General features: G+C 47.5%; 1 protein-coding gene across 3 annotated transcripts in view; it reads left to right on the forward strand.

Annotated features, from left to right (window-relative positions):
* LOC133350407 (uncharacterized) overlaps positions 1–20084 on the forward strand; it is a 28465-nt gene that overhangs the window by 5714 nt on the left and 2667 nt on the right. For 2 of the 3 annotated variants that reach the window (XM_061564743.1, XM_061564745.1), the window contains exons 2-12: positions 269–411; positions 3698–3864; positions 4743–4853; positions 5499–5667; positions 6283–6389; positions 7932–8062; positions 8747–8828; positions 9979–10068; positions 16567–16693; positions 17424–17562; positions 18951–19120. In XM_061564743.1, the coding sequence (XP_061420727.1) occupies positions 3838–3864; positions 4743–4853; positions 5499–5667; positions 6283–6389; positions 7932–8062; positions 8747–8828; positions 9979–10068; positions 16567–16693; positions 17424–17562; positions 18951–19120 (1153 nt within the window). In that variant the 5' untranslated portion in view covers positions 269–411; positions 3698–3837. Of the gene's footprint in view, positions 1–268; positions 412–3697; positions 3865–4742; positions 4854–5498; positions 5668–6282; positions 6390–7931; positions 8063–8746; positions 8829–9978; positions 10069–16566; positions 16694–17423; positions 17563–18950; positions 19121–20084 lie in introns of those variants that run through there. The other variant, XM_061564746.1, reaches the window with a different exon arrangement.

Here is a 20084-nt window from a genome sequence, read left to right on the forward strand (position 1 = left end):
TTGCTGACCTTTCCTACACTTTGCACTCATATCGTGTTTTTGTTTTGTCTGTTGCTGTAACGTTCTGACCCGCCCCGAATGGACATCTGTAAAACAAAACAAGAGCTTTATAGCTCATCGGATTCCTCCAGTGAAAAAAAACCATGCTGATTCTAACAATGAGACCACGAGTCAGGCTCTGGCAATGACCGTCGTACAAGTGACAGATCCTCGGTGTGCCGCACTTGGCGTGTCGGTCTCATTTCATCCATGTCCCTCCACGTGGCAGGCGGCGAGGAGATGTCTCTGTCCACGAGGATTCGCGGATACACCGCCTGGACCAACCTGCGCATGGCGGCATCTGGTTGCAATGGTCTCCAACGTGCTCGCTGAAGCTCTTCACTGGGACCAACCTCCGAGCTCTACTCCTGAGTATGGGGTGCAACCCAGAACGTCGGGGAGGCACGACACAGGTTAATGTTAAACTCGAAACGAATGTGAATTGGACACAAATTACTAGTCGTGGCATGGCCCGCATTTGTTTAGCATGCCGCCTTTTGCTCTAGTTTGATGCACATACAAGGTGCTTAAATGTTTTTTTAACACTTCTTTGAATTTGCAACAATACCACAAGAAATGTGCCTTCCGGCCTCTGGAGACCACCTGGAGAAGATTCCAGGCAGCGTGTTGACAATGATGGCGAACAAGTGGAATCTCTTTGACTTTTTGAAGCTATTAACATGACATTTGTTATCATGTTACAGTGTATTTAACCGTTCTTTTTCCAGTAAAAACGATAGTCCCATGTAAGTGTTAACATTGTTTTGAAAGCACATTGTATATAAAGGGGAAAAAAAAACTTCCACTGCTGTTAAATACTGTATCGTCAATATTTGACTTGATTCAAATGTTGAAGGTGGGCTGAGGCCTGAGTTGAGACGTTGCAGGCCCGACTGAAAACTCATTTCTTTAGAACTGATTTTTGTGTTCAGTTTGTTGTCCTTCCCCCACACCTCCAATTAGCACGGTTCACTACGTACGTTGCGAAATAAATTCAACATACATACTATACATGAGAGGCAGCATTCTAGACTCGGATATTAATCGGTGGAGTTGTGGCTTAGTGGTTAGAGCGCTGCTCTGTGAAACCTGCTACTTAAGGTCGTTTCAAGACCACAGCTAACATCAATAGTGAGTGATATTTGAACCGACCTGGGCCCTCTTTAGTCAACTCCAAATGACCAGCGTGGTGAAGAATGGTCATACAATCCCCATGATCGACAGGGCATGGGGAGGCCTCCAATACAGTGGATTTACAAAGGTCTGTTAATTATATTTGTACATAATTATATGCATAACACACAGATGCAAGGCATGCAATAATGCGGTTGTTCACACGGTGTTCACCAACACCATTGACCTCAAGTCTTTTGCCAGGCACTTCAGAAACTCATGAATTAATCAAAAGCATTTGACAGATTAGCCCCTTAGGGCTTAGGGCACGGCAGGGTCCCTTAGATGATATAACACACACAAAACATATACAAATGCGGTTCAATATGAGCAGGTTTTGTGTACTTGCGCTCCCCTGAATCAACTGTGTGGGTGAAGTGATTTTAATGTTGTAAATGTTCGTGTAACCGCAACCTAGTACGAGTAAGAAATCCTGTCTTTCTAGTACATATTTAAATTTTTCGTGGTTACCCAGAAAAGCTTAATTGAGTCCCATGACTTGTTCAGCAGAGTCCTGCCAAGCTAGTTGCAGCAGTAGGCTATGGTTGCCATAAATATATTCCAATTGAGTACTTTATATATATTTCTTGTTGAGGTAACATGTATGCTGTATGTGAAATAATATGACAGAGGCGTCCCAGGACCGGTTCAGACTTTGGATATCACTCGCCAGGAATGAAACCTGGAGTCGTTGGGTTCATAGGATATGAGTGTGTGAACCACTGCACCACCATTCTGCCGGAATTAGACATGACCTTGGTATGATGATATACTGTTACATGCTTCAACGCTGATACACCTGAGTTGGGTAATTTTATTGACAGAATCTCCTTAAACATATACTGTACTGTAGATATTAAGAGTGTATATCATAATGTACATACTTCCAGACCGTTACTCAATCCGCTTCTGAAGGCCAGTACGGCTATTACATTCTTCAGTGAGATGCAGATTATAGCTGTCAGTGAGTGTAAAAGCTGTGCAACATCATCTGAAGCAGGCAGCGAGATTACAGTTTATATTAATCAAGTATGAATGTCTACGTTAGGCCAGTGAATTCAGCTCTATTGAGCCGTATCTGGCAGGAATACTGTTCGCGCATATCAATTGCAATCACTATCTGCTGTAACAACTCTCCAAAAGCCAGGTCTGAGAGACATTCAGTGTTTTTGTTTGATGATTTGCGATGCTAGGAATGGGCAAATCTATTGCTAATCTTTGCCTGCACGAGCTGTACATCTTCAAGTGTCTCCCGTAATATACCTTCATAGTAAATTGGTATCCCGCGTAGCTCTATGGTCTCCAAACTGTATCGGTAGATTTTCCTGACGGCTGGAACTGCTGCTGCAGGCAACTTATCTACCTCATCCCTCCTTGAAGTTTGAATCAAATTTAGAATGGATTCTATCTCACTTCAGTTTTAAACATGGCTGCAAATGATGAGGCACGAGGCCTCCTTTGAGGTCCCATTGGTCCTTACAGAGGCCCCCCATGGATTTGAGGCCACCTGACCCACCCCCATCTTGGCACAGCGAAGGGTTTATGTTTGCCATAATTGTCATTAGCACTGGAGCTATGCATTTTAGAATCTAGATTGAGAACTCATTTCTTTAGAACGTAATTTTGTGTTTAGTTTGTTGTCCTCCCGCCGCACCTCCGATTAGCACGGTCGGCGACGTACGGTGCGAACGAAGTTCAACATACATACATTGCCGTAAAGGAGGTGAAACAATTGTTTTCTGTCACCAAAATCCAAATTGTACGTTGATGTACATTTTTTTAAATAATTGCACCATGGACGACATAATACATCTATTGGACATTTTTTAAAAGTGATTTAACAGTTTGTTTCTGCTTTGTTGTACTATATTTATTTAACCCCAGGTCTCCCTTGAAAGATAAACTTCTGGTCTCAATGAGCCCTTACCTGCCCATAAATAAAGGTCATCTGTGTACAGTATATATCTTGAGGTTGAGCGGTAGACCATTGGTTTGCGCCCTGCGCTGTGAACCTGGCCACCTGAGTTCAACTATTGTCCAGGGCTAACACCGGTGGTGAGACATATCTGAACCATCCAATGGTGCCCCCCTTCACCAATCCGCACTGACCACTATGGTAAAGTATGGTCAAACAACCCCCATGACTGATGTGGCGTGGGGGAGCCTTGATCCAACAGTGTGTTGACATTGGGCTATGTTTTTTTAAATCTAGATCCAGTGGTCAAAATTTTTATGTAGAAGTCCCAGCATGACACCTATTTGTATTGCCGTTTCCCTCTACGTAAACATCGTAGTAGAGGAACAGTTCTTAAAAAGTGCCAATATACATGTTTGGTGTTCTGAGAAGTGTCAGTATGTCGTATACCGACACATGTTAACCACGGTCTATATCTGAATTACTTTCACTTGGCTTAACATTACCGCATGTCTCATGCCCTAGATGAATTAATTACGTGCTGCCCTTACTTGCGTTGTATGTGTGCAGGCCTGGCTGGTCATGCGCCACAGAGGTTGCAGGGCCTGGATGGGCTTACAGAGCAGCAGAAGGAGACGCGGGCCCGTTGGTTTGTGGAGGAACTCAAGCGGGCCGGGGTGGTGGCAGCCGACACTTCGATAGACGCTCGCATGTTTGCCCTGGGCAGCAACGAACATGTGAGCCGTACATTGTTAAACTGTGGTCACATATAGTGGCTTACGTGAGTGTTGCACAGCCGGTTTGATTTGTATGGTAGCCACTTTCGGATTTTGGAATATTTACTTATCTTTTAGAAGAGGAAAAAACAGCTGATGATTTTTGTTTACAAGTTTAACGTGCATTTTCTATTGATAAATTGTATCTGTTGTGGTTTTCGGGATTAAGTTAGATGGCTCTGTGGCTTCAATTTTGGTCCTCATCACCAGCATGCTGTGTAGGCAAGTGCTGTTTGGTTGGGTTTCATTCACTATCCACTCCCGGTCAAAGTAAATTGAGATTAATTTCACCTAAATTCTGAAAAATTACAGTTACTGTTTTCACCTGGACTCCATTAGTACTTTCAAACAAAACGAAGGCCCCATACTAGGATTTGTTTTACCTGTTCAATGCGGTAATAATAACGTGATGTATTTACCAGCAAAATCTCACTGAGTCACAAGACTCTTTTGCAGGAAGATCCTGAATTGGGATATGTGGTCAATTATTTGAAATTATATATTTTTTGCATGTAGGAAGAAATCAAATGAGCTGGAGAAAACCCATGCATATAAGGCAATTAACCTCAAAGGTTCACACAGCTGGGTTCGTGAGCCCATTTTCTTTTATGCCAACCCCTGGCCACATCACAACCAAATTTGTTTGGAAGTTTAACAAATCTACATGGCCCACCAACCCTTGACTCCAAAGTGCTGAATTCCAAGTTCGAGCAAATTCCTCCACCAATGTATCCTTTAAGGGAACACTTTATTGTTTACAAGAATGTGTGTTATTTCAAGGTGTTTTCTACGTGCTGAATGCAGGAAACACGTGTTTTCTTAACTTTCTGTCTTATTAGGTGTTTGACTTGTTTTGGGACCTTGTGGCACGTGACATCTGGTTCACGTGGGAGAGGTCCTGCCACCTGCAGCTCGATGACGATGAGGCACTCTGCTCCATCCCCTTCAAGGTGCTCTCTGCGTTGATGAATTCCTTGGTTTGAAACCAGGCAGCCGCATCTGATAAAAAATGTTACTCTCATATGATGAGCAAATGGTAAAGTGATGCCTTCTAAAGACGGTTACTGCATCGCTCGGTTTTCGGATGCACTTCTGCGGCCCTCTTGAACGCTCTTCCTTCCGATATTAGGAATCCACTGGAGCTATGCACTTTAAAATCTAGATTGAAAACTTTTTTCTTTAGAACTGCTTTTTGTGTTTAGTTTGTCCTTCCCTCGCACCGACAATTAGTGTGGTTGGCTACGTACGGTGGGAAAGAAGTTCAACATCCATACGTACGTAAGTGTGTGGACCAGAAGCAACTTGAAGGGACCTCAGAGGTAGCTCTGTGATGTCTGCTTCCGTGGGCCATTCTCTGTCACGAACGGTCGCGCAGCTATTGCGAGAGATCCGAATGGATACTTCGTCTGACGACATAATGCAGCGCAATCCAGATGAACTTGGTGTCAAATGGCAAAAAGTTAAGCGAAAAATAATTCACGCACAAAACAACAATTACAGCTTCAACAATGTTCATTGGCATTTGAGGGGAGATGCGAATACTCTACGAATTTTAACCTGAACCTTCTTGCCCTATACTGTGGTCTGGAATGCAGTGGACACCCAGAGTCCCTGCTACGAACAGAAGTTTAGGGTCGCTGAGCTCCGGAGAGAGTAATTCTCTCCTGCGAGGCACCTCTGGGTTTGAAAGCCTGCCAGGACATAGCCTGGGCTCTTCCCCTAAAACCTCCTTCAACATCCCTCCAGAGTCTGAGCCATTTCCAGGTAACACCTGCATGCGGCCTGTCGATGAGGCGAACAACACACGATTGCATTGTCAATGAGGCGATTGCATTTGCTTGAATTAAATGTGAATAAAGTACAACGGCGCATATATGACTGTCACATACCCAACCTGATCAATTGACTGCCTGCCCACACAGTGATGTATTAATGCATGTAACTCTCATTTTCTATAGATGTACAAAAATCTAACTTTTCACACGCAGTAAAGTGTTCTTACTCTTGCATACATGTGTTTCCTTCCAAGGCCCAGTGAAGCATTTCCCATGTTTAAAGCAGTCCGTGCGTCACTTTTTGTGCAGCAACCTATTTGTGGTGCATGGTGTAACTGGCATCTTCAGTAGGTGTCCACAAATCTGACCTTTTCACATATCCTCCTGTACATCAGGAACCATTTGGGGGTACCCTCTTACCAAACCCGCATTGACCAGCGTGGTGAAGTATGGTCAAACAGCCCCAGTGACCAACACAGCGTTGGGGAAGACCTTCGTCTGGCAGTGGATTGACAAACAAGCTGGAAATGATCCATTTCCCCAATTGTAAAAATGGGGGTTGTAACCTCGTCAGGTTTCATAGGCGGTGTGGTCTTCTCTGTAGGTCATGAGGAGGCTCAAAGGTACAACACGAAGCTTCCCAAGGGAGGCCGTGAACACTACCCATCACCGGAGAAATGCATCCTCAGCATGGTCAACGCTCACCTTAAGGTGCTTCTCAAACTCGGTCTACAGAGACACGAGACACATTTCACGTAACGTTAAATAATTAGCAGCGTCCAATATAGAGGATATAAAAAAAAATGAAAACCAGACAATGCCTTCTTCATATATTTATCTACCCCCCATGAAACAATAAACCAGTCCAGAGTTTGCTTGTGCTGAATCAATGTTGATGAAATAATACAATGCCAGAAGGCCGTGTGGCCGATTGGTTGTGTAAGATATACTTACATTTGACGTAGGGAGCGGGATATATGAAGGAGCCAATGTCTGCGTATATATTTTGCTATTGATATTCTCCAAAATTATGCTTATGATTATTTAGAGTTACGTAATATATAATTTTGAATCAAGATAGGGCCGATATCTTGCCTGTATCAGCCATTAACATGTGCCATACCTTGACCTGTAACATATGGCAGTTCACCAGGATTGATTCAAGCATGCCTGATTCTCAGTTTCACGTAGAGGTGTGTTGCAAGACATGTCAGTCAAGTATTCATTATGAAATAGAGATTTTTAAAGTTTGCGTATTGGTGAAAACATATGCTCCATTTTCACTTGAGTAATGATGAAGAGCCGACATAGCATAAAGAGAGAACAAGTCGTTTGTATTCATCATTGGTCGATTGTTTCACGAGCTTGATTACATTTGAAGAAACGGCTGATAAAGATCCATATGCTGTATCTTATCGTACACCAGAGCTACCCGATCGTAACAGCTTGACAGTAATTCTTCCTAATTACAGGTCATTCCTCGCATTTATAAATCCCCCAAGTCCCTTGTAATGTTTTAATGGCACAATTTTAGTTTTTTGCTAACAGAGAGCGCCATCGTGTGGCATAATAGCAAAGTGCACAGGATTTTATAGTTTGCGATGAAGGGAAATGTTTAACACGTAGGCTTTCGCGACCAATATCATCCATAATACAGTTTTTTTGGGTTAGATCGCGTAAATATATAAGTGTATGGTTACACCCGCCACCACCCGATACAGCCAATTGCTAAAGTTTGTCACGTAAACTTAACAGGACTTTTCCACAAATCTGGCTGTCACCTGATAAAACTAGTTGCAATTACTGGCGAAACGTCGTACTCAGATTGTAAATGTTGTGGCTTGGCTCTCCAACACACCGGTGTGCTGTACTAGTAACACATTTGCACGTTCTGTTTACGTAACAAACCTTACTAATTGGCTGTGTTGGGTTGTGGCGGGTTTTAACCACACATTTATATATTTACGCGATCTCACCCAAAAAAAAACGCTATTATGGATAAAGGGAAATGTTTCCCAACTAAAAATGTGTTTTTCTGTTCAGCGTCATCTGTGTTGCTACCTTGCTCCCAAGGGGTGTGCTTATACCCAGCTTCTAAGCATTGCGATCTTAATACGGTATCGATAACGAACCAGCAATGTGCAGTATATTAAATCTCGAGGAAGGAAAACAGCGTTCCGCTTGTTGCATACAAACGTATCCCGTCAACCGAGCGAGAATTTAAACCGTAATCACGTGTGCGCGTGTGCTTAGGTGGAGGCAGAGGGTAGGCAGGGGCTGTTGGTCTCTTGTATGGAGGACCTGCTGAACTCTGCAGTGCTCTGTGGCCTGGTCAACATCTTCATCCCTGAGACGCTCCCCACTGAGCTCCTTCCCAATGACCGGTAAGGGAAATATGGGCGCTGGGGTAACTCCACTCATGCGGGTCAGAGAGACTCAAACTAAGTTAGAGCAGTAATGTTTGGCTTCCGCAAAGTGCGAAACTCAAATATTGGGGGCCCCACCTGACCGATTGCCGCACCCTCTGAGCTGATAATGTCGTCACGCCACTGCTCCCCACAAAGCATATACACACATATACTCTAGTAATCTCAAGTCAACGCACGAATCCTGTTTACATTGCATGTGAGTTGTGTGTGTGTATGTGTTTGTGCATGTGGTGCGGAGAGTGGTGGTAGTAGAGTGGTGTTCACAGTGCACCATCAACCTGGTCACCTGAGTTCGATTACTAGCCATAGATAACACCAGTAGCAAGGTTAACCTAGCCTTTAAGAAAATAAAAAAACTATCTCCATTGGCTCCACCCTGGGTGAAAAAAATATATAAACTAAACTAAAAATAAGGGCCTAGTTAAGTATTCACTATTGGCATATCGGTACTGGGGAAATAACGGACACACCACCTTGTCATGTGCCCCAGTACATCTCCTTGCTAGCATCACTCCCCAGCCAAGAGCATGTAGGGATTATTAGGGAGTCTTTGTGGGCTAGTGCTCACTTAAGGGATACTTGCTCCACCAGTCTCTTTGGAGAAATGGGGCACCTGTGTCTTTGTGGTGTGTTACAAAGATGGACGATGAACTTGGCTCTGAGGACAATGGAGGAGATGCTTCACATCTCCACTTCTTTTGCCCCCGAAGACCTGGTCGAGGTGAGACTTCTGGAACTGCAATTGTGCCTCGTAATTGTGTCATAATTACTCTACTCTTAGGCACTAAAGCTGCGACAATCGATTCTCCATCTGTAATGGGAACAAGGTTAAAGGTGCAGCCCTGAAATGGCTCGCTCACGGCACTGATAGTGGATGGCCCTCCACTAGAGGGAGGACTATAGAGCCTTCTCTGGAGGGTATTTTGGCCTAGTCTCCCTCTGGGATTCGTTAAATGTCCAATAATTGAAATGGCCGAGACCTCCAGCAAAATTCTTCATTTAATGTTTTCTCTCTCTCTATACAAACGTTCACACTTTGTAGAGTGTGTGGTGTTCACAATGTTCAGTTAAGGAATATATGGCTGAATATGAATTATCAACATATGACCTCATATAATAATGCATTACTTTTAAAACCCCAGTTATTATGGTTGGTTCATAACATGTTTACACCATCACATATGCATGCAACATTATTCCTTATTCCTTAACAAGGGCAATCTGGGTAACATGAAGACAATTGATGCACACACAGTGTTGACAGCAGGTTTTATCCGCAAGCCATTTGACTGATCGCTTGGGGTGAAGTAAAGTGAGGGAACTCAGAGCTCCTAAAAACTGCCTGGCCAGTGTAATGAGAGACCTCGTCACGTCTCAATACAGGATGCCCTCTGCTAGCAGTGCTGTGGGCACTACGGTTGCAACCTGTCCTGGGTTGATAATTGGTCTTTTTACCCTTCTATCTGGCATCAAAACTGACACCTTTTTTACAAGGAGTCATGTTTGCATAGATCACAATACCTGCAGCCATAATGCCAACAAAAAACATAACTCTGATAATATATGCACTGTCCTTGAAGTTGATTGGTCCACACCCGAGACAGCTTTCCTTAGAGCCGAGTCTCACTGTCCTGGGTTTTTCCACGATCATCCTCTATTCGGGGTAGCTGCCGTCCTGGGAAAATTGTTGAAGTCTTCCTGGGACGTGATGTTTCAGTTGTGCAATAAACGCATCACTCGAGACAACACAATTACACAGGATGTAATTCTCCACTCCATTGGTATTGAGATATCTTTCTTACACTGTTACGCCCCAATATTAACCTCGCTGCGTTTTACCTTGGGGCTGACTCTCCATTCCGCTGTCACAGGCTGACCCTGAGGCCGTGTGCGCTTACTTCTGCTTCCTCTTCATGGGCGGGTACAGGCTGAGGCAGAACGTGGCCGTGGCCCGCCGCAAGGTGAGCGTCTCATTACGGAGGCCCCCGTGTCTCGCCGCTGTCTATCACTGCTCTCACCGGACCGCAATGTTCCTCCGAGCGAAATCAGCCGTGCATATCAACAGGTGTATGCGTGCGAAAATAGCCCCGTCAATCCTCCCCACACCGTGATGGTTCTTCTTCTTGGTTCTTTCGGTAAAGTCACGTAGAATTGAAATAATAAATAAATAATAAATAAAATATTAAATAAACAAATTAACATAAAACAGAATAAAATAATTCTCTAGTGAGAATTATTTTATTATGTTTTATTTTTATTATTTTTTTATTTCAATTCTACGTGACTTTACCGAAAGAACCAAGAAGATGAATCCCTGCAGTCACGAAAGCTTTAAATCGAAATTTAACCGTGATGTTTGTCAGGGTGATTTGACCATACTTCGCCACGCTGGTCAGTGCGGGTTGGTGAAGGCAGGGATAATAGACATTGGAGCACGGGTAGATACAACGGATATTGTTGCACTGCCCTCTACTGACAACTTGCATTTTCTGTTTGCACTTAGTCACATTAACTTTAAGATGTTTTCTTGTTCATGTTTCTACTTTTTGTTTGTTGCGGTTGCACCCGATTCAAGAGCCGAATGGCTCACAGGGCTATACCTAATAAATGAACTTGAACTTGAACCCCGCAGACGCACACACACAATCATGTACCCACAAACACATTCCTCCTGCGGAGGGAGCTGGTAGGACACGTTGGGTTGCTCGGTCAATGGCCAGGGTCAACGGCGGCGTGGTGTATTCCGCAAATACAGTATGCCCGACTGTGAGAGCGGGCACAAGCCGGCGTGAGAAGGTTAAACGTTGAGTTTTATAAGGGCACCACGGGGTGACCAGCCCCTCCCTCCCCACCCAGCCCCACCCCTCCCACCCCCCACCCAGCCCCACCCTCCCCACCCAGCCCCTCCCCTCCCCACCCTCCTCACCAGCCCCTCCCCACCCAGCCCCTCCCCACCCAGCCCCTCCCCACCCTTCCCTCCCCACCCAGCCCTCCCCACCTCCCCAACCAGCCCCACCCCTCCCCAACCAGCCCCACCCCTCCCCACCCTCCCTCCCCACCCTCCTCACCCTCCCCACCCCCCTCTCCACCCAGCCACACCCTACCATTTTTGGATGCACGACGGACGGACACAATAATCCGCTGTGGACTGGTGGAACCAGGAGGTTCCTACCAGTGTAAAGTACATGTATGTAGACACGTACGTGAACATACACACAAAGATAAATATCGCCCATATAGTTCCATGCACAGTGCTGGGGCAAGTGCTCTCAGAGAGCCCCTATTAAAGCTGGCACGGCACACGAGGGGGTGGTGTGCCCAACCCCACGCCCTGGCCAATTTTGTCTCCCCAGTACATACGTACACACAATACACAGACATAACACTTCCTCGCTGTTACAATAAGTAGTCTTCACGGTCGAGTAAAAAAAACAAACAGGTAAGGGGCCGTCCATAAATGACGTCACGCACCTGGGGGGGGGGGCGGGGTCAGACATTTGTGACGATGTGTGACGAGGGGGAGGGGGGGGTTTGAGAAATGTGACGTCACATCAAAATGCGCAACTTTAAATACAGACAACACGTTCTACTTATTTAAATAGACTTTTAATAAATGTTTTCTCCTACAACATCAAAGTGCAGCGCCACATTAAATACGCACTACAATGACAATAGTTTAAAGCGATTTGAAGCATGTTTTTTTTGGGGGGGGGGGCAGAGCTTTGTGCTTTGTGACGTCATATTTGAGGGGGGGGGGTCTGACTTTTTGTGACGCCGCGTGACGATAAGGGGGGGGGGGGTCAAAAACCTGTGAAGGTTTCCTGTCTTGGTTGGGAAGTTGGGACTGCGATCTGGGATGTGTAGTCGTCGCCCTCGTAGACTCTTTTCTTCGTGTTTGTATGTTTGTGCTTTTTGATTTGGTGGCATTACTTAATTTGTGTATTCATTTTTGTTTTTCCTTGGTAGTAGCCAGTAGGGTTGGTCTTCTTTTGCGCCGTGCGTATCTAACCGTGTGTATGGGATTTGGTCATTATATATTTCGCTGTTTTTTTTTGCCCGTCCAAGGACTGGTGTATATTGCAGTAAAAATGAAAAATTCAATAGAAAAATTGTTGAGCTCATGATTATTAATGAGGGGGGGGGGGGGTTGCCCCATGTGGAGTGACGTCACCCGCTCATGATTATTAATGAGGGGGGTTGCCCCATGTGGAGTGACGTCACCCGCTCATGATTATTAATGAGGGGGGGTTGCCCCATGTGGAGTGACGTCACCCGCTCATGATTATTAATGAGGGGGTTGCCCCATGTGGAGTGACGTCACCCGCTCATGATTATTAATGAGGGGGGGGGGTTGCCCCATGTGGAGTGACGTCACCCGCTCATGATTATTAATGAGGGGGTTGCCCCATGTGGAGTGACGTCACCCGCTCATGATTATTAATGAGGGGGGTTGCCCCATGTGGAGTGACGTCACCCGCTCATGATTATTAATGAGGGGGGGTTGCCCCATGTGGAGTGACGTCACCCGCTCATGATTATTAATGAGGGGGGGGGGTTGCCCCATGTGGAGTGACGTCACCCGCTCATGATTATTAATGAGGGGGGGGGTTGCCCCATGTGGAGTGACGTCACCCGCTCATGATTATTAATGAGGGGGGTTGCCCCATGTGGAGTGACGTCACCCGCTCATGATTATTAATGAGGGGGGTTGCCCCATGTGGAGTGACGTCACCTGCTCATGATTATTAATGAGGGGGGTTGCCCCATGTGGAGTGACGTCACCCGCTCATGATTATTAATGAGGGGGGTTGCCCCATGTGGAGTGACGTCACCCGCTCATGATTATTAATGAGGGGGGTTGCCCCGTGTGGAGTGACGTCACCCACTCATGATTATTAATGAGGGGGGTTGCCCCATGTGGAGTGACGTCACCCGCTCATGATTATTAATGAGGGGGGTTGCCCCATGTGGAGTGACGTCACCCGCTCATGATTATTAATGAGGGGGGGTTGCCCCATGTGGAGTGACGTCACCCGCTCATGATTATTAATGAGGGGGGTTGCCCCATGTGGAGTGACGTCACCCGCTCATGATTATTAATGAGGGGGGGGGGGGTTGCCCCATGTGGAGTGACGTCACCCGCTCATGATTATTAATGAGGGGGGGTTGCCCCATGTGGAGTGACGTCACCCGCTCATGATTATTAATGAGGGGGGGGGGGGTTGCCCCATGTGGAGTGACGTCACCCGCTCATGATTATTAATGAGGGGGGGGGGGTTGCCCCATGTGGAGTGACGTCACCCGCTCATGATTATTAATGAGGGGGGGGGGGTTGCCCCATGTGGAGTGACGTCACCCGCTCATGATTATTAATGAGGGGGGTTGCCCCATGTAGAGTGACGTCATCCGCTCATGATTATTAATGAGGGGGGTTGCCCCATGTGGAGTGACGTCACCCGCTCATGATTATTAATGAGGGGGGGGGTTGCCCCATGTGGAGTGACGTCACCCGCTCATGATTATTAATGAGGGGGGTTGCCCCATGTGGAGTGACGTCACCCGCTCATGATTATTCATGAGGGGGTTGCCCCATGTGGAGTGACGTCACCCGCTCATGATTATTAATGAGGGGGGGGGGGTTGCCCCATGTGGAGTGACGTCACCCGCTCATGATTATTAATGAGGGGGGGGGTTGCCCCATGTGGAGTGACGTCACCCGCTCATGATTATTAATGAGGGGGGTTGCCCCATGTGGAGTGACGTCACCCGCTCATGATTATTGATGAGGGGGGGGGGGGGTTTACCCCATGTGGAGTGACGTCACCCGCTCATGATTATTAATGAGGGGGGGGTTGCCCCATGTGGAGTGACGTCACCCGCTCATTATTAATGAGGAGGGGGTTGCCCCATGTGGAGTGACGTCACCCGCTCATGATTATTAATGAGGGGGGGGGTTGCCCCATGTGGAGTGACGTCACCCGCTCATGATTATTGATGAGGGGGGTTGCCCCATGTGGAGTGACGTCACCCGCTCATGATTATTGATGAGGGGGGTTGCCCCATGTGGAGTGACGTCACCCGCTCATGATTATTAATGAGGGGGGTTGCCCCATGTGGAGTGACGTCACCCGCTCGTGATTATTGATGAGGGGGGTTGCCCCATGTGGAGTGACGTCACTCACTCATGATTATTAATGAGGGGGGTTGCCCCATGTGGAGTGACGTCACCCGCTCATGATTATTGATGAGGGGGGTTGCCCCATGTGGAGTGACGTCACCCGCTCATGATTATTAATGAGGGGGGTTGCCCCATGTGGAGTGACGTCACCCGCTCATGATTATTAATGAGGGGGGTTGCCCCATGTGGAGTGACGTCACCCGCTCATGATTATTAATGAGAGGGGGGGGGTGCGGCATGTGGAGTGACGTCACCCGTTCATGATTATTAATGAGGGGGGGGGGGTTGCCCCATGTGGAGTGACGTCACCCGCTCATGATTATTAATGAGGGGGGGGGTTGCCCCATGTGGAGTGACGTCACCCGCTCGTGATTATTGATGAGGGGGGGTTGCCCCATGTGGAGTGACGTCACCCGCTCATGATTATTGATGAGGGGGGGGTTGCCCCATGTGGAGTGACGTCACCCGCTCATGATTATTAATGAGGGGGGGGGGTGCGGCATGTGAAGTGACGTCACCCGCTCGTGATTATTAATGAGGGGGGGGGTGCGGCATGTGGAGTGACGTCACCCGCTCATGATTATTAATGAGGGGGGGGTTGCCCCATGTAGAGTGACGTCACCCGCTCATGATTATTAATGAGGGGGGGGGGGGGGTTGCCCCATGTGGAGTGACGTCACCCGCTCATGATTATTAATGAGGGGGGGGGTTGCCCCATGTGGAGTGACGTCACCCGCTCATGATTATTAATGAGGGGGGGGGGTTGCCCCATGTGGAGTGACGTCACCCGCTCGTGATTATTGATGAGGGGGGTTGCCCCATGTGGAGTGACGTCACCCGCTCGTGATTATTAATGAGGGGGGGTTGCCCCATGTGGAGTGACGTCACCCGCTCATGATTATTAATGAGGGGGGGGGGGTTGCCCCATGTGGAGTGACGTCACCCGCTCGTGATTATTAATGAGGGGGGGTTGCCCCATGTGGAGTGACGTCACCCGCTCGTGATTATTAATGAGGGGGGGTTGCCCCATGTGGAGTGACGTCACCCGCTCATGATTATTAATGAGGGGGGTTGCCCCATGTGGAGTGACGTCACCCGCTCATGATTATTAATGAGGGGGGGGGGTTGCCCCATGTGGAGTGACGTCACCCGCTCATGATTATTAATGAGGGGGGGGGGTTGCCCCATGTGGAGTGACGTCACCCGCTCATGATTATTAATGAGGGGGGGGGGTGCGGCATGTGGCGTGACATTGTGCGTCAGTGTAAATTTCCACTTGGACATGAATATTAATGAAGGGGGGGGGGGCTCTTTTGCAGTGACGTCACGCACGGATGTAGCACTGTGCTGCGTAGATAAATTTTTTTTACCGTCACTTTCTATAAAGAAACTTCATATTTGAAGTGACTTTGCGTAATAAATGATTTAACTCAGCTCTACCTTCCTCTGCGTTAGTGTAAAAATGCACCCACTCATGAATATTAATGAGGGGGGGGTGGTGGGCCTCACGTGGAGTGACGTCACGCGGGGGGGTTGGGCCTCATCTGGTGTGACGTCACGCGGGGGGGGTTGGGCCTCATGTGGTGTGACGTCACGCGGGGGGGGGTTGGGCCTCACGTGGTGTGACGTCACGCGGGGGGGGTTGGGCCTCATCTGGTGTGACGTCACGCGGGGGGGGTTGGGCCTCATGTGGTGTGACGTCACGCGGGGGGGGGTTGGGCCTCATGTGGTGTGACGTCACGCGGGGGGGGGTTGGGCCTCATGTGGTGTGACGTCACGCGGGGGGGGGGCTGGGCCTCATGTGGTGTGACGTCACGCGGGGGGGGGTTGGGCCTCATGTGGTGTGACGTCACGCGGGGGGGGGGGTTGGGCCTCATCTGGTGTGACGTCACGCGGGGGGGGTTGGGCCTCATGTGGTGTGACGTCACGCGGGGGGGGTTGGGCCTCATGTGGTGTGACGTCACGCGCGGGACGGACAGACATTTCTGGGTGATTATAGTCGGTCATGAATGTGCAGCGTTGTGGGATGGCTGTTGGCATGAATGACGCAATATAAAATTAAAGTAGCACTATTATTAATCTTGGTTCTTTCGGTAAAGTCACGTAAAGGGAAATAATAAAATAATACAAATATAAAACAATAAAACAATTTAAAAGCACTATGATTGCTATAACCAAAGCCACCATGAGATTATATGAGCTCCCACGTGGAGTGGCATTGTATGCAGCAGAAGGGCTGCGTGCTCACCTTGCATTGTGTGCTCCACGTGTGCTCACACAGGGCTCGCTTGTGCACAAGCTCAGCTACTGCGAGCATCGGCTTGAGTCAGTGCCCGTGCACACCGAGGAGCCGGGTGACCTGCAGAGCAGACTCCAGCTCCTCGCAGAGTCCGGCAAACACCAACGAGGTGACCGACGGTGCTGTTAAATTTCGATTTAAAGCTTTCGTGACTGCAGGGATTCATCTTCTTGGTTCTTTCGGTAAAGTCACGTAGAAGGTAAATAATAAAAGAATAAAAATGAAACATAATGAAATAAAATTCTCACGACGTTTCGGCCACAACGCAAGCAGCCGTCCTCAGGTGCTGTCTCCTGGGTCTCATTGGAACGCTATCTTTCCGACAGCCCTTTTTTTCACCTGAGGACGGCTGCTTGCGTTGTGGCCGAAACGTCGTGAGAATTTTATTTTATTGGTTTATTTTTATTATTTTATTATTTCCCTTCTACGTGACTTTACCGAAAGAACCAAGAAGACAGTGCTGTTGTAAAGGATGGCTCTGGGGGACAATGCCATTGATGGGTTAGTGAATCAGTAATACCCCTTCATGGGCAGGGGTGCAAGGTTAGTGCTGTCTCCTGGGTTAAATCATAATGATTCTCGCTTTCAGACGGTTTTGTGGTCGAAGGGTTTTCATTTTAAAATAAGTCCTTTCTTTGAATCCTACCTTTCACTCTTGCCAAACTTTTTAAAATAATCCTTTGATACTGGCTCTTTCAATATCCGACCTGCTTTCTCTGTTCTGATACACCGTGCAGGCTGAGGTCAAATCCAGCCCCTCTAGTTTGCCCTGCCGCCTCCGATCAGCATGGTGCACTCGTACTCAGCAGCGGTTGCTGTACCCTGCTGTGTTGCTACAGAGCTGGACTGGCTGGAGAGCACCTACCCGACGGGATTGTGCGAGGAGTTGGCGAAGCATGTGAAAACCGTTCAGCGGGACACAAGGAGGATCATTGCCCGCAAAGCAGACATGAGATTTGAGGTCATCACTGTGCCCCGGTACAATGCATCACTTATTAGAAATTCCACATTCATGATGCAATTCGCACCTCCGATAGGCAAGGCTGGCTACGTACGGTGCGAAAGAAGTTCAACATACATGCCGCGCCAACCTGGTGTTTGGCACATCCTGGAGGAGCGTTGGTGGAGCGGTTAGCGCGCTGCGCTACGAACCTGGCGACGCGGGTTCGATTCCCGCTCACGGCGAACACCAGTGACGGTTATCTGAACCGGTCCCGGGCCTCCCCTAGGTCGACTCAGCCACAAATGAGTACCTGGTGCGGTGTGTAAATATCGCCACTGGGGAGACAAAGGCGGCCGGGCGTGGTGCTGGCCACCCCACCCCCTCGTGTGCCGTGCCGGACTTTATAGGTGCTCACTAACAGCACTTGCTCCTACAGTCTGTTAAGGCTATACGGGGGATCTTTGTGCTTCCCATGTTGTGTACGGTAATTGGTATAATAATCATTATAATGTAATGATAATGTGCGGTCCTGTATTGGTGCATTGTAGGATGAAAGCCTCCTCGTAACCGCTCTTCACCACGCTGGTCAGTGCGGGTTGGTGAAGGGGGTGTAAAAGACCGGTTCAGATATATCACTTGCCACTGGTGTTAGCCATGGCTGGGATTTAATTTAGGTCGCCGGGTTTATCCGACACTGCGCTAACCATGGCACCACCGCCTTACCCCTAACAATTGATGACATGGAGTGTCATGACTGATTTAGGAAGGCCCTGCTTGAAATGTTTGGCGAATTCCTTATTTTGTGTATTTTTTCTCTGCTTTACAAAATGTTGTTATGAATTTGAACAGAATAGAAGCGAAATTTATAATAACTTGGCATATAACACTTTCAGTCACAAATCAAAGAAATGTTATACGTTCAGATGACAGCTGGTGAATCCACGGAACCATAGCAATATGACGAGCAGCCTTATGCATGCTCACTTAAAAATCGCATGTTAGCATTGCTTAACCACCAAAAGAGTTATCTTGATTTTCACTACAAGGAATGCTATACTTCTCAAAAGCAGCTTGGCACATAATTAAATGTTAATCAAATATAATGCACCATTTAAGTTTCATTCCAAGTTTCTATTCATTTATCCATTCATTCATTCCACCATTCATTCCTCCATCCAAATGCATAAAGAATTTGGGCAAGCCATCCACTAGCAATGAGTCATTGTTCTCGTTTTAAAACCCAAACACGCGCTCTGGCATTGGTATCGACATGTTCCATTTATACCCCCGCGCAAGTCAGCGTCATGTACTCGTCTCAATTATTAACTCTTTGAGGTTAATGCCGTTATGTCGGCAAATCAATTCCCACGAGTGTAGAGCAATACATGTAAGAGGTACGTGTGCGTGCGTGTTCGCTCTGCAGGGCGATGACGGTGGCTGACCTCTCCTTGACCCTAGCCGTGGACCTATCATCCAGCTTCGGCTTCTGCTGTTGCACCGCCACGGAGAGCTGCCCCCCGGACCGTCGCATAGTCCTCCGCCAAAGAGACACCGGACGATTCTTTGACAGTGTCTCCAAAAACAAGAAACGAGGTGGATTGTTGTAACCGCCGTACGAACACCATGTGCACGTGTACATTATATCCATTGCGTCTGTCATCCCATACCTCAATTGATTTGCGGCAGTGCCTGTTATACGCGGATGGATTTGTGCAATGATTAGCGTTTTTATATATATAGCGATAAAAGGAGTCAACCAGAAGTAATGACAAATCCATTCTATTAGGCACATTTATTCGTGGAAAGAACCTAGGAGTCACCCACAAGTGTTAAAGTCATTCTTAATATCCGCATCTCAAAGTGGACGTACGTGTACAGCTCTTCGTCAATCCACTGCCGGATGAGGGCCTGCCCATGCCGTGCGGGTCATTGGGGTTATTTGTCCACACATCTCCATGCTAGTGAGTGTGGGTTGGTGGAGGAGTGCAAAACAGATGTTCCAGAACACGTAGAGTACACCAGTGGGTTCTTCTGCACTGCACTCTGCTGCCCACATCTAGCCATGGAGCCCATAATACCTGAGTTTAACAAGTAGGCTTTCGCGACCAATATTATTCATAATAAAGGTTTTTGGGTGACCTGTTATGCATGTTCGTCACCCATCCAAGAACTATTTTGGCTCATCTCCCGCTTTTAATTTTCGAGATCTGACAAGATCGGTCACAATCCAGTAGATTTCCCAAAAGCCTGTACAAACATAGTAACACATCGATACACGTGAATTTGTTCCGCGCGTACATGTCGGCAAGTGCTCAGTGTGGTTGGCAAGAAATAATAAGCTTTGGATTTCATTCCATCGAGGATGTGAAAAGATGACACGAAGTGTGTCCTGCGTAAGCCAACGCTTATTGAGAAGCGGCAACTGACTCGGTACATAAGAATTCCACCTTAGTGCATTCGCATGGGGACTGCTTTTGCACTAAGCGTCACTGGCGCCCCTTCCAGACGTAGTTGCTTGTGGACCTGATGGCGCTTGTGAGTGTTCGTGCAGCCTGCG

This window comes from Lethenteron reissneri, chromosome 33, assembly GCF_015708825.2.
Source record: "Lethenteron reissneri isolate LAM-NWPU_2019-01 chromosome 33, ASM1570882v1, whole genome shotgun sequence".
NCBI lineage: Eukaryota > Metazoa > Chordata > Hyperoartia > Petromyzontiformes > Petromyzontidae > Lethenteron > Lethenteron reissneri.